The sequence below is a fragment of the Lycorma delicatula genome, chromosome 1, assembly GCF_047948215.1.
Source record: "Lycorma delicatula isolate Av1 chromosome 1, ASM4794821v1, whole genome shotgun sequence".
NCBI classification, from domain to species: Eukaryota; Metazoa; Arthropoda; class Insecta; order Hemiptera; family Fulgoridae; genus Lycorma; species Lycorma delicatula.
The window spans coordinates 191656676-191669831 of record NC_134455.1 but is presented as its reverse complement, the minus strand read 5'-3'; the positions used below and the strand labels follow the sequence as shown (position 1 = coordinate 191669831).

General features: G+C 29.0%; 1 protein-coding gene across 1 annotated transcript in view; it reads right to left on the bottom strand.

Annotated features, from left to right (window-relative positions):
- LOC142326628 (RRP12-like protein) overlaps window positions 1–13156 on the bottom strand; it is a 95345-nt gene that overhangs the window by 28245 nt on the left and 53944 nt on the right. The window contains exons 13-16 of the mRNA XM_075369225.1: window positions 11933–12159; window positions 6622–6745; window positions 5864–6143; window positions 2721–2878 (exon numbers count right to left, since the gene is read on the bottom strand). Coding sequence (XP_075225340.1) covers window positions 2721–2878; window positions 5864–6143; window positions 6622–6745; window positions 11933–12159 — 789 coding nt within the window. The remainder of the gene's footprint in view (window positions 1–2720; window positions 2879–5863; window positions 6144–6621; window positions 6746–11932; window positions 12160–13156) is intronic.

Here is a 13156-nt window from a genome sequence, read left to right as displayed (position 1 = left end):
AATTCTTAAATCAGTACATGCAACTTAGGTGAACACTGGTAGAAAACCTTAGATTTCAGACAATATATTACAGCTGATGGATGAACGTAGAAAATATAAGAATGCTAGTGATGAAGAAAGTAAAAGGAACTATCGAAAATTAAGAAATACTATAAAAAGGAAGTGCAAACTAGCGAAAGAAGAGTGTTCAGAAGTGGAAAGAGAAATGAACATTGATAAAATAGATGGAGCATACAGGAAAATTTTGGGTACATAAATTAAAATCTAATAATGTGTTAAACAAAGATGGTACACCAATTTATAATACAAAAGGCAAAGTCGATAGGTGGGTGGAATATATTGAACAGTTATATGGAGGAAATGAATTAGAAAATGGTATTATAGAGGAAGAAGAGGAAGTCGAAGAGGATGAAAGGGGAGAAACAATACTGAGATCTGAATTTAAGAGAGCATTAAAAGATTTGAATGGCAGAAAGGCTCCTGGAATAGATGGAATACCTGTAGAATTACTGCGCAGTGCAGGTGAGGAAGCAACTGATAGATTATACAAACTGATGTGTAATATTTATGAAAAAGGGGAAGTATCAAAAAGAGTGTTATAGTCATGATACTAAAGAAAGTAGGAGCAGATAAATGTGAAGAATGCAGAACAATTAGCTTAACTAGCCATGCATCAAAAATCTTAACTAGAAGTCTGTACAGAAGAATTTAGAGGAGAGTGGAAGAAGTGTTAGGAGAAGATCAATTTGGTTTTAGAAAAAGTATAGGTATAAGGGAAGTAATTTTATGCCTCAGATTAATAGTAGAAGGAAAATGAAAGAAAAACAAACTAACATACATAGTATTTATTTACTTAGAAAAGACATTTGATAACATAAACTGCAGTAAAATGTTCAGCATTTTAAAAAATCTAGGATTCAAGTATAGAGATAGAACAATTGCTAACATTTACAGGAACCAAACTGCAACAATAATAATCGAAGAACATAAGAAAGAAGCTGTAATAAAAAAGGGAGTCCGACAAGAATGTTCCCTATCCCCATTACTTTTTAATATTTACATAGAACTAGCAGTTAATGATGTTATAGAACAATTTAGATCTGGAGTAACAGTACAAGGTGAAAAGATAAAGATGCTATGATGATATAGTAATTCTAGCTGAGAGTAAAAAGAATTTAGAAGGAACAATGAACGGCATGGATGAAGTCCTACGCAAGAATTACCACTTGAAAAAAAAAGAAAAACAAAACGAAAGTAATGAAATGTAGTAGAAATAACGAAGATGGGCCACTGAATGAAAATACAGGAAGACAAACGATTATGGAGGTAGAAGAATTTCGTTATTTGGGAAGTAGAATTACTAAAGATGGACGAAGCATGAGTGATATAAAATGCTGATCCTCAGAAATGAAAGGAGGATTGAAATACTAAACAAAAATCATTACATATAATGGATTTAAACAGAAAAAAATCTTAGTGGCCAGTAAAGGTTAAACAATTATTGATCAGTTTATTGATTTGATGCTATTCTAAATTCCTTTCTGTTCTATAGAAATCTTCTAATTTCAACATTTACTAAATTCTCAATAAAATGGCTAAGGCAATAATAATAATAATGGCAATATAATAAAGATTTTTTAGACTTTTGCAGGTACGTTCCTCTGGAATGCATCTGCAAAAGTATTTATTTGTTTCTTTTTCCTCTAAAGTTTTTACCTTCTACAGTTCTAGTACCACAAACTTAACTAAATTTGTAAATCTTAATTTGTTAAAAAATAAAACTATTATATATAAAGAAAATAAAAAAATAATACAAATTTTTAATGTAATTTTTTTTAGATTTAAGAGCTATTTTAATTTTTTAAACCAACTTTTTCAATCACAAATCTTTTACAAAAAAATAATCATCGCTCAAGAAAGATAAACCTTTTCATCTATCTTTTTCTTGCTCACTCTCTACTCCCTTTCAATATATATATATATATATATATATATAAAATTTGTTGAAAATTCAAATAATTCATCAACATATTGACCAACATATTAATTAGATTCAACATTAACAGTACCAAAACACAGTAAACAGATAACATACATTACGATAAACATATTTATTGTCCTCTAATAAGCTGAAGATTTGCAAATAAATCTCTCTGGTCTTTAACGATTATATTGAGAATTTAGTAAATGTAGAAATTAGAAAATTTCTGTAGAACAGAAAGGAGTGGAGAATAGCATCATAACATATGTTATAAAAAAAAAGTAAACAGAAAGATTTGTAATTTGTACAAATTACAAATAAAATTAATTCAATTTGGTAAGTTTACTTTCTTGTTTCTTTCTCTCTTTCTCTCTCTCTCTCTCTCTCTGTACATATGGTTTAAATTCATAAATTGATCAAATGTTACATTTCTACCTAATTAATTATTAAATTAAATAAACACTTTTGAAATATGTTAAAAATGGCTAGCACTTATATATGGAGATTGTCACTAGAAGTGTCAAGTTTGATTTTTCTTAAAATTTTAAATGTTTTACTCCATCCCATATCAATAAATGCAGATTCACAAACGATATTAAAGTGCTTTATTCTTTTTAATAAACATTTAGAAAATGAATCAAATGAATGTCATTCAGAGACCAAATAAACAAATTTTACGCAGTACTTAAAATGCATGATAAGGTAAGGTATTTAGTAATCTGTTCAAAATAACACTAACCAGTTTAGTAAGATTTGCTGCAATTATACTATGATCAAATGATGTTACATACAATTTTATAAAACTCAGACCAGAGCCAACAATTTCCCGTGTTGAGGAACATAAGAGAAGGAAAATATTATCCAGCAGAACAGAAAGAATTTCTTCAGATATATATTCTGGAAAAAAAGAGATGAATGTAAAATAATGATTATTTAATTTTCTTAATATACAAAAATTGTATGCTTCTAATTCTTAAATTAATTTTAATACACACAACTGTTTAACAATTTACAGAATGGTTATCATGGTTTTTTGCAATAATGATATGAACTTGCTGCTGCTATTACCAAACAAGAAGTAAGTGATAAGTATACTTTTCAAAACAAGCATTTGTGGTAACTTAAACTTAAGTTTAAGTAAGTGTTATTTTTAATTATTTTAATTTTGTAATTTTTAAATTACAATAAAAAATTTAAATATTATTTAAATGAAAGAAATGATATTAACTTAATATTCCAATAGGTTCAAATTTGGATAATCATTTAGGTAATAATATTAAAATAAATACAAATATATAAATAAATATAAATATAAATACATATATATATATATATATATATTAAATTGTAAAACTAACAAAAACATAAAATGCAGATGGTTTACTTACCAAATAGTTATCTAACATTTTTTTCTCATGTGATACATTATCAGAGAACAAACCATTAAAACTGATACATCAAAACTGTTGTTGTTGTTGTTCTAATGCTTTAATAATACAGTTACTATTTTATAAATCAAAATCTTTATTATATTTTAATAAGATTTACAATTTTATTTTTAAAAATTACTATTTTTAAATAAAGCCATCCAATAACACTGATAAACAAAATTTTTGTTTCTTAACTTGTGATACATGAAAGCATCTGTTTTTAAATGCTGAAAACGAATCTGAAGTCATAATTTTTCCACCACCCTATGTTTTTGAAAAATCCCAAAATTTTAATTTGAACTTTTTTAACTAATATATTTCCATTTATTTTTAACTCTATTTAACCATGAAACAATAACTTAAGTCATAACACAAACATCAGATATCAAGGAAATCATAACTCCCTACTGAAGTATACATGAATAAGATCCATGTCTGCACAATTCGAAACAACACAAGGCTTGTTTGCTTCGTTAGCATACTGGTTTTAATAGTATAATGTTTTCAGACAGTGTGAAAACTGTATTAAGTGAGTGAAGTCTCATAATGCCTCATAAGTGTGTGAATGATTCGGACAGTTATGTTGTTGTGAGTTCACTACAAAATCATACAAGAGGAACATAACAGCTTTGATTAAAAATGGCTTATAAAATGTACTTTGATTCTGTGTGAAAAGTTCTGAAATAACATATAAAAGACCTTGCCATTTGGTGTCACTATCATTTTGCGTACTAGATATTGGCTACCTATATGTCTATGTGCAACCATATACACCAAACCCGATGATGCTTTAAGTACCAGGGTTTTGATCACAACAAAGAAAGTTGCATAATGGAACAGGTTTGTGGGTGTTGGGGCTACATGGGGCATGATGATAGCATATGCGCTGAAGTAGAAGACTGTATTAACTGTAAAGGTCCACCTGCTCTCAGCTATGTCTTGGAAATGTCCCCTCTATAAGGAAGAGAAAGCTATTTTAAAAATCTGTACCGAACAGAAAATGTCAATTCCTGAGGCTCGCTGGGAGAACAAAAAATTCAACATGAGGAATCCAGTACAACCCAGTGTTAGTTTTGTACAAGCTCTCTCTAACAAAGTGCAGAAAGAAAATGAATGGACATCATGCAAAGAATTAACAAAAATAGTACAGGCCTTTTAGACCAAGTAAATCACTCACATCTGCAATTACAGCAATGACTACAAGCAAGAAGGTCACTCCGTCTAGAAAGTTCAAAAATGATTCACTGAAAACCACTTCAAACAATGTAACACCAAAGAAAATTTCCACCGCACCAAAACACAGCAAACTTTGGACGTTTCTTTGATTTGAAAAGAACCGTTAGGTATTGCTTCAGAGGATGAGATGAATGATTTGTAGTATGTGAAAATGCCATGCGTGACTGGGATTCAAACCTGGAATCTCAGGATGAAAGGCCAAGATGCTACCACTCATGCCACAGAGGCTGACACCTGTTAGATGTTAATATTGATTATATGAAATAAAATAGTTCTCAAAAAATGTAATTTTTAATTTCAATGATGAATAATTATTTTTTATTTAACTTAATAAAATGTTAATACTATTATTAAACTGACACTCTATTTAATATTTATTTATATTTTGGTAGTTAATTTTGTTCATATCTTATACTAATTACAGTACCAGCGCTATCAACTTACTTGTAGTGGAGAATCATATTCTCGTAATTAATTTGTTGGTTCATAAATTTGTTTATATTTATATAAAAATAATTTTTGGAGATATTTCAATTCACTGTCATTATTATTATTAAATTAAAAATTTTTAAATATTTTTACATTGATGATAATATGTTTGTACATTTGACAATTTATAGTTATGATTTTAGACGTATAGCTGTGATTGGCTAATTACATTGACAAACAAAATAAAACTTTTTGCATAGATTACAGATCTGTAAATAGGATCTTTATACCAATGTCAGTGTAATAGAAATGGCACATTAAAGTCTATACAAGTTAATGTAATGTTGTGGGATGACATATATTTATATTAAAACTTCTTAGCAGGTGCTCTTCTTTTGTAGGTAGCTAATAAAATTTGTTTTAGATTACAGTTTTTTGGGCTTTAAAACAATTTTCCCAAAAACTACCAAAAATAACAGTTCTGGAACCATTTTTCAGGTGTAAAAAAATCAATTTCAGGAAAAATCTTGGAAAAGATAGTTTTCCAAGAAAATCAGGATGAAATTTTTCGCTAGTTGGAAGTAAAAAAAAAAAAATCATTACAAGATCTTTTTTCTTTATTTTTGCCAGTAGAACATGTATTGAAATTATTTACATTTTTTCATGAGATACAAAGCAGATATTATCTACACAGCTTATTGGACCAATTGTGGACAAATGACTATATATATATATATATATATATATATATATATATATATATATATATATATATATATAAACATACCTTTGAAATTATATGTAATAGAAGCTAGAGCTAAAATTGTAGCACTTGCTACTCTAGGTGATCCAGCTAATCCAGCTAGTACCATTTCAATATATTGTGGAAATACTTCTTTCTCTATCATTTTATTACCCATTTTAACTAATAATTCATAAGCTGAAGCCCGACACCTTGAATTTATATCACGACAAGACAACACAGCTTCTGGAATGGTTTGCATAATTAGATCTTCTGTTACATCTGGATAATTTTCAAATAAACCCATAAGGCAGCGTAAACGAGGCTGTAACAAAAGGAATTTATTAAATTGATAAAGAGATATCTTTAAGAAAAAAACACAAATAATATACAAGCATTTACCACTTTAAGATACACTATGTCATTTTTTAAGTTTTACGGTATAAACTATAGCACTTTAATTAACAAAACAAAAATGTGTTTATATTAAATGCCAAAAAAGTAAATGTTTGTTAGTGATTCATACTACTGAATGTGATTAAGCCAGTACCTTTAATCAGTCTTAGTACCCCTGGACTAAAAAAAAATATTTAATGTACTGTGAGATTTTTTATCAATATATATTTTTTCTTCAAAAAATATATAAAAACAATTGTCTGGGTCACTATCAATTTCTGTTAAACAGGAATTTGGACTGTAAATTCAGAGGTTTCATGGGCATATCAAATATAAAATAATTATTAAAAATAAATAAACATATAAATAGAAAGAAAAGCAACAATAAAATCAATGAATAAAGTTACCCCTTTGCTGCTAGGTGCAGAAGAAGAAAGTGAACTCAGCAGAAGAGTCTGAACTTTTACTATTCTTTCATTCAGGAATCCTCGACAACCTTCACTCTGACTATTACATATTTCTTCAAGAATCCTAAAATTTATAATAAAGAGTGTTATATTAAAATAAATGTTCAATAAATAATCGCTTTCTATAATACAACTGCTTCTTGAACAGGAGAAATGAAATCATTAAAAAAAATTTAAACTTACTCATAAAAACTATAATATTTCAAGTATTCATTGCTTTGAAGAAAATAAAGCTTGTCTTTGAAGAGACAAGTAGAAAGGGAATTTTAATCAGTTTGCCAATCTAACTGATCCTAATTTTTTATCAAACTGTTATTTCTCCTCCCGGAAGAAACTTTGCACTACACATCACCACATAGATGTTTGATGCCTATCAAATAAGACCAAAGTAAGTCACCAGATTTTACATGTTCTTCAGAACACTGGACCAACACAGAAGTCATTCCTGAGCTCTGTAATTTCAAAATTACTGAAGTATTTTAAAGAACTGTGATAACCGATAAATAATATTAATTTTCTTGATAATTCAAAGAAAACAGGATGTGATAACAGTGTTAGAGATAATTGGGGAACTGTTAAATAATATTATTGTTTGCTTGACTGCTACTGAATAATAATTATCAGTTCGCCTAAGACTGTGCACACATGTGCATGTGTACGTGGTTGACTCACCAACCACGTACGCTGGTTGTTCCATACAACCAGCAGTAGTTTTCAAGGCACAAAAATGGGCTATCAAATGATTATTTGGCATCCATAAACCAACCGCCAGTTGCAAGGAACAGATATGTCTTGATTTTCTCATTTTTGATATTTTTAATTACAAATTATGTATCTGAGTGATGCAATAATCAATTTTGTATCTGTTATTAATGAAAACATGCGACAAGATAATTATTACTTTTATTCTTTCAAAAGGGTGATCATGTAAATTTAAGAAACCTTGAGCCATTCACTGTCCCTCTTTTTATACTTGACACAACTATATTTATACCTGAAAATAATTATTTAGAAGAATTGAAAATTATATAATAGCATCTCAAAAAATTATTCACTAGATGGATTGTAACCTTCTAAATTTAAATATGGATAAAACCATCACATTGTGTCCTCAGGTAGATAACATTAATGATTGTGGGTAGAATTTCCATTAATGATAACTATAATATTTCTGTTGTCCAAAAAGCAAAATTTCTGGGTATTGTTTCTAACAAAATCAGGCCAAACTGTTTTGCATTAAAGCAAGTTAATTAAAAGCTCAGCTAGTAATCATTATTAAAATATTTATTATGCCTTCATACATTCTTGCATAAAGTGTAATGGCAACTCTTGGGACTCCCTCAAAAAGTCAGAACTAGTTTCCAAGATACAAAAATGGGCTATCAAATGATTATTTGGCATCCATAAAGTATGAATCATGTAAGCTGATATTTAGAAAATTAAATATGATAACTTATCCTTGTATTTATATTTATGAACGTGAAATCTTTGCTAAAACTAATGGTCTATTATTCTTAAAAAATAATAATATCGACCTTTACCAAACTAGGTAACATAACTGTTTTTCTTTAACTTAACAAAATATTTTGGCTTACAAAAAAGATTATGCTTCCGTTACCATTTTTAATAAATCGTTAAACCATGTGAAACATCTTCACACTAATTCATTGAAAATATAATTAAAAAATTTTCTTTTATGCAAACAATATTATTTTACTGATAATTGTTTTAATTAATACTAATTAAAAAAAAAAAAAAAAAAAAAAAAAAAAAAAAAATTTATCTGCAGTCATTAAATATGTACTTAAATTTGTACTCAAAATAGTTTTTCAATGGCAGCTTGTGAATTACTTTGTAGTAATTTCTAAAACCTAATGTACAGGATATGGCAGAACTAATTCCCCGATTTGAAAAGTAAATAAAATAGACATTACAACAAAATTATTAAAAAAATTAATATATTCTGCAAGAACAGTGTTTGCCATTTATTTTCACATGTTTATTAATTTTTAAACATTATGTTGTTCATATGCCAACCTTCATTATCTATAAAAGTCTTTAACCTCTCCCTGAAATTTTATATTACTTTTCTTGTCATTTCTAAACTTATTTTAGTGATTTGTTGATGGATAGCAGCTTTTAGATGATTAAGGGTTCTTGGCTGCTATTTAAAGATTTCAGCCTTTAGATGCCCCCCAAAAAAAAACCACGTGCTACAAGATTGGGTGACCATGCAGGCCAGGGTGACCATGGGAAGTTTCCTCAGGAAATAAAAATCCAGGAAACATTTCTTGATTATCTTGCTGTGTGAGCAGTGGCCCCATCTTGTTGAAACAAAAAATTTAAGACTAGATTTCAGAGTTCATTAAGTTTTGGTAACAAGAACATTTTTACATAACATTTGGAAGTAACTGTGCCTTTCTTCCTCAAAAATGTATGACCCTATTATTCCAAATTCAGCAACCCTGCACCAAACTGTAACACACTCAAAGTGCAGAGGGTGCTCATGAAGTTGTAGGAGATTATTTTCTACCCAGTATCAAAAGTTTTATTTATTAACACAACCCGATAAATGAAAATTGGCTTCGTCACTTGAGAGCAAAAAGTTCACTGGAACATTTTCCAAAATAGCCTGGCAAGAAGCAATACAGCTAATTCAGTCAGGTTCATTTAACTGCTGATGACCATCACTTTGTAAGTATGAAACTGTAAATTGGTGTGTAAAATTCTCCTAACAGTCTGATAAAAAATTTGTAACGCAGGAGTGTGTTTAAGAGCTGAGTACCACGTAATTGCTTGTATTACTGGTTCAATATTTTTGGGTGTTCAAATGCTTCGTGGCCTACCTGCTGGTTTCTTCTTCAAAGCTAAACTGGTAGATCTAAAATTGGACAGCCATAATGAATTGTCTTCTTATCAGGTATGCAGTGGCGTGACAACCTAGCCGAAAGTGTGAAAAAAATAATTGCTGCATGTTGATAACAAAATCATATTTAAAATATGTTTTAATTACAAAAGCATCACTCCATGCCGTGGTTGTAACTGAAACGGCAAGAAATCCACTAAAAAATGGCATGCCAACACCATGCCCTGTACTATTAGCACCCTACCAGCAGTGGTGCGAGAATTATTTCTGATGACCCCTGTGCTTTTTTAATTTTTTTAGCCTCTGGGACCACCGTTAGGTATTGGTTCAGAGTACGAGATGAAATGACAATTTCATAGCTCCTGAAAATACCATACCCGACCAGGATTCAAACCTGGAACCTCTCGATGAAAAGATGAAACTACCACTCGTGCTACAGAGGCCAGCAAAACTTAATGTACTTACCTTAACGTTACTTCGTGTATTTATAGCATATATATTTTTTATCTTATATCTGTTTTTATTTTGTAATTAATCTTATATTAACATGATTATAATATATTATCAAAATAAATTTCTATTAATTTAAATACTTACTTATAACTCATCAATCAAAATTATTTTTATTCAAACGTGAGGTTAGGTTATTACATTTGTTACTATGAGGTTATGGCTGCTTGAGCAAGTGCTGGAGTGTGCCCAGTTATTTAGTTACAGGTTCCCTTTTAATTGTCTTATAAATTGAATTACATTTAAAAAAAGTTTAAAACTCAAACCCAATAATAATAAAAACTGTATCAACATAAATTTAAAACATTCCTTTGTAGGCACTAGGAAAGACAGTAAACTATATTCTATTAAAACCTAATGGTTCTGCAACACTTGAAGATCATCAGAGAGCATTCTATGAATTGAAGGACTTAATGTACGATAAAATAATGATACTTAAAAAATTCCCTTGCAAATATTGCACTCAAGTAATTAAAGCTCATAACAACAGTTGAACGACATAGCGGATTCTTTTAAATCTTTTACGTTCATCCTCTGTACAATAGTGACCAGAAAAAAGGGTATTAACTGTTTTTAACTATTCCTTAATAATATTACCATTGTTATTAATCACCAATGTAAACTATGTGAGCCACTACACATGCACACACACAAAATAATTTTTAAAGTCCATATAAAACAATAAAGGAAGTAATCATTACTCACCAAAATTACTAATTTAACTTAATTTTCTAACAAAAAAATAAATAAATAAATAAAAAATCTGTATTGTAAAAATATTTAACCATAATTTTATTTCTTATGGAACTGATACAATACTGTTATGGTTGTCTGTCATTTATTTGTTGAAATACAAAGCAGATATAGTAAAAAAAAAACCCCAAACTAAATAAGATTAGCTATCCCATACACTTCACTTCAATATAGTTTACACTCACAAATAAAATTCTGTATTTTCCAACATCAGCTTTTCTTACAAAAAAAAAAAAATAAAAACAAAAGTAGGAAAAAAGTTAATAAAATTCCAACATACCAATAAAATTCAACATTTTAATGGTATCTCATTCATTCAAAATTAGAATCACTTTTAACATTTAATTCATAAAGCAAGTTTATTACAACATTTACCTTTAAAACAAGGGTGTACAAAAAATTAACTTAAGCAAACATTTTTAAGACATTAAGGTTGTTTTCAAAACAAGGAAATCAGTTTTTAAGGAAAACTTAGTTCTGTATACTTTGCATATTATTATTATATAACTATAGTATTAATATATACAAAATAATTATATTACTACATTGCTGATCTTCATAACAGAGTAGTAATAGCTATGACTTTCATCCGGAAGGTTCTGAGTTTGATCCTGGTCAGACTCAGCATTTTTACAAATTTCATTACAACCAATATTGGTTGTAAGTTTATTACAACCAATCAATATAATTGTATGTAAGTTTATTGTTACTTTCAGTATATATAAATAAATATCAGAATATTAGGCTACAAAAGGTTTAATCAAAGAGGCATGTTAAGTAGGACTAAGAATTAACAACAAAGAGAATAATATATATGATACTGACAAACAACTGAGGAGGAACAACTGAAAGATACAGTTTTTGAGAAATCCAGTTCTAACACCTCTGAATTATATTTTAAGAATAAGGTTCTGAGTACCTAGAGAAAAAATTCTTAGCATGGATAACTCAGTTTGCTAATAACTAATATATTTTAGCATATACTTGTACATTTACAAAAGTACAAAGATGTAGAAATGATAATAAAAAAAGATAATAATAAATAAATATATTTTTTTTTATATAGATTCACTGCATTTTATTATACATATTACTGTGATAAATTATTTTGTAATACACTACCTGTAGTATTTCTTCTGTTCCTTATTGTCCTTAATGTCATTCAGCCTTGCAACAGTATTATCATACAACCGACAAATGGATTCTGAAGGCTGATAAGGAATTAATACTCTCACCAAATCTAATACACTCTCCTTGACAGAACATTCAGTATCTTTACTATCTAATTTAATCATGGCTTTTCCAAATAATTCAGAACAAATTCCACTGTCTGCTATCATCAGATACACCTGCAATTAATAAGAAATAATTATCTAATTGTTTTAAATGCCCATAGTTATACTACGAAATGAAAAATATATATATTTTTTTTATACTTTCAAGAAAACAGGCTGGAAAAATAAAAGGTACTAAAATGAACCCTACCTAACATGCTCGCTCGTTTTTTGTTGTCTTCAGTCATTTGACTGGTTTGATGTAGCTCTTCAAGATTCCCTATCTAGTGCCAGTGATTTCATTTCGGTATACCCCCTATAAATCCTAGATCCCTAACAATTTGGTTTACATATTCCAAACACTGCCTGCCTGCATAATTTTTCCCATCTACCTGTCCCTCCAATATCAAAATGATTATTTCAGGATGCTTTAATATATGACTTATACTGTCTTTTCTTTTAACTATATTTTTCCAAATGCATCTTTCTTCATCAATTTGCCGCAACACCTCTTCATTTGTCACTTTAGTCACTCATCTGATTTTTAACATTCTCCTATAGCACCACATTTCACTCCCTATAAACTTAATAGATGTACTCCCTACATCCTACATCCCTAACAATTTGTTTTATATGCTCCAAATGTTGCCTGCCTACTCAATTTTTTCCTTCTACCTGTCCCTCCAATATTAAAGTGACTATTCCAGGATGCCTTAATATGTGGCCGTAAGTCTGTCTCTTCTTTTAACTATATTTTTCCAATTGCTTCTTTCTTCATCTGTTTGCCGCAACACATTTTCATTTGTCACTTTAAACACCCATCTGATTTTTAACATTCTCCTATAGCACCACATTTCAAAAGCCTCTAATCTTTTCTTTTCAGGTACTCCGATCGTCCAAGTTTTACTTCCATATAAAGCTATGCTCCAAACAAATACTTTCAAAATTGTTTTCCTAACGTTTAAATTTTTTTTTATGTAAACAAATATTTCTGATAGTAAGCTTGTTTCGCCTGTGCTATTCAATTCAGCATTTTATATTGCTCCTGCTTCATCCATCTTTAGTAATTCTA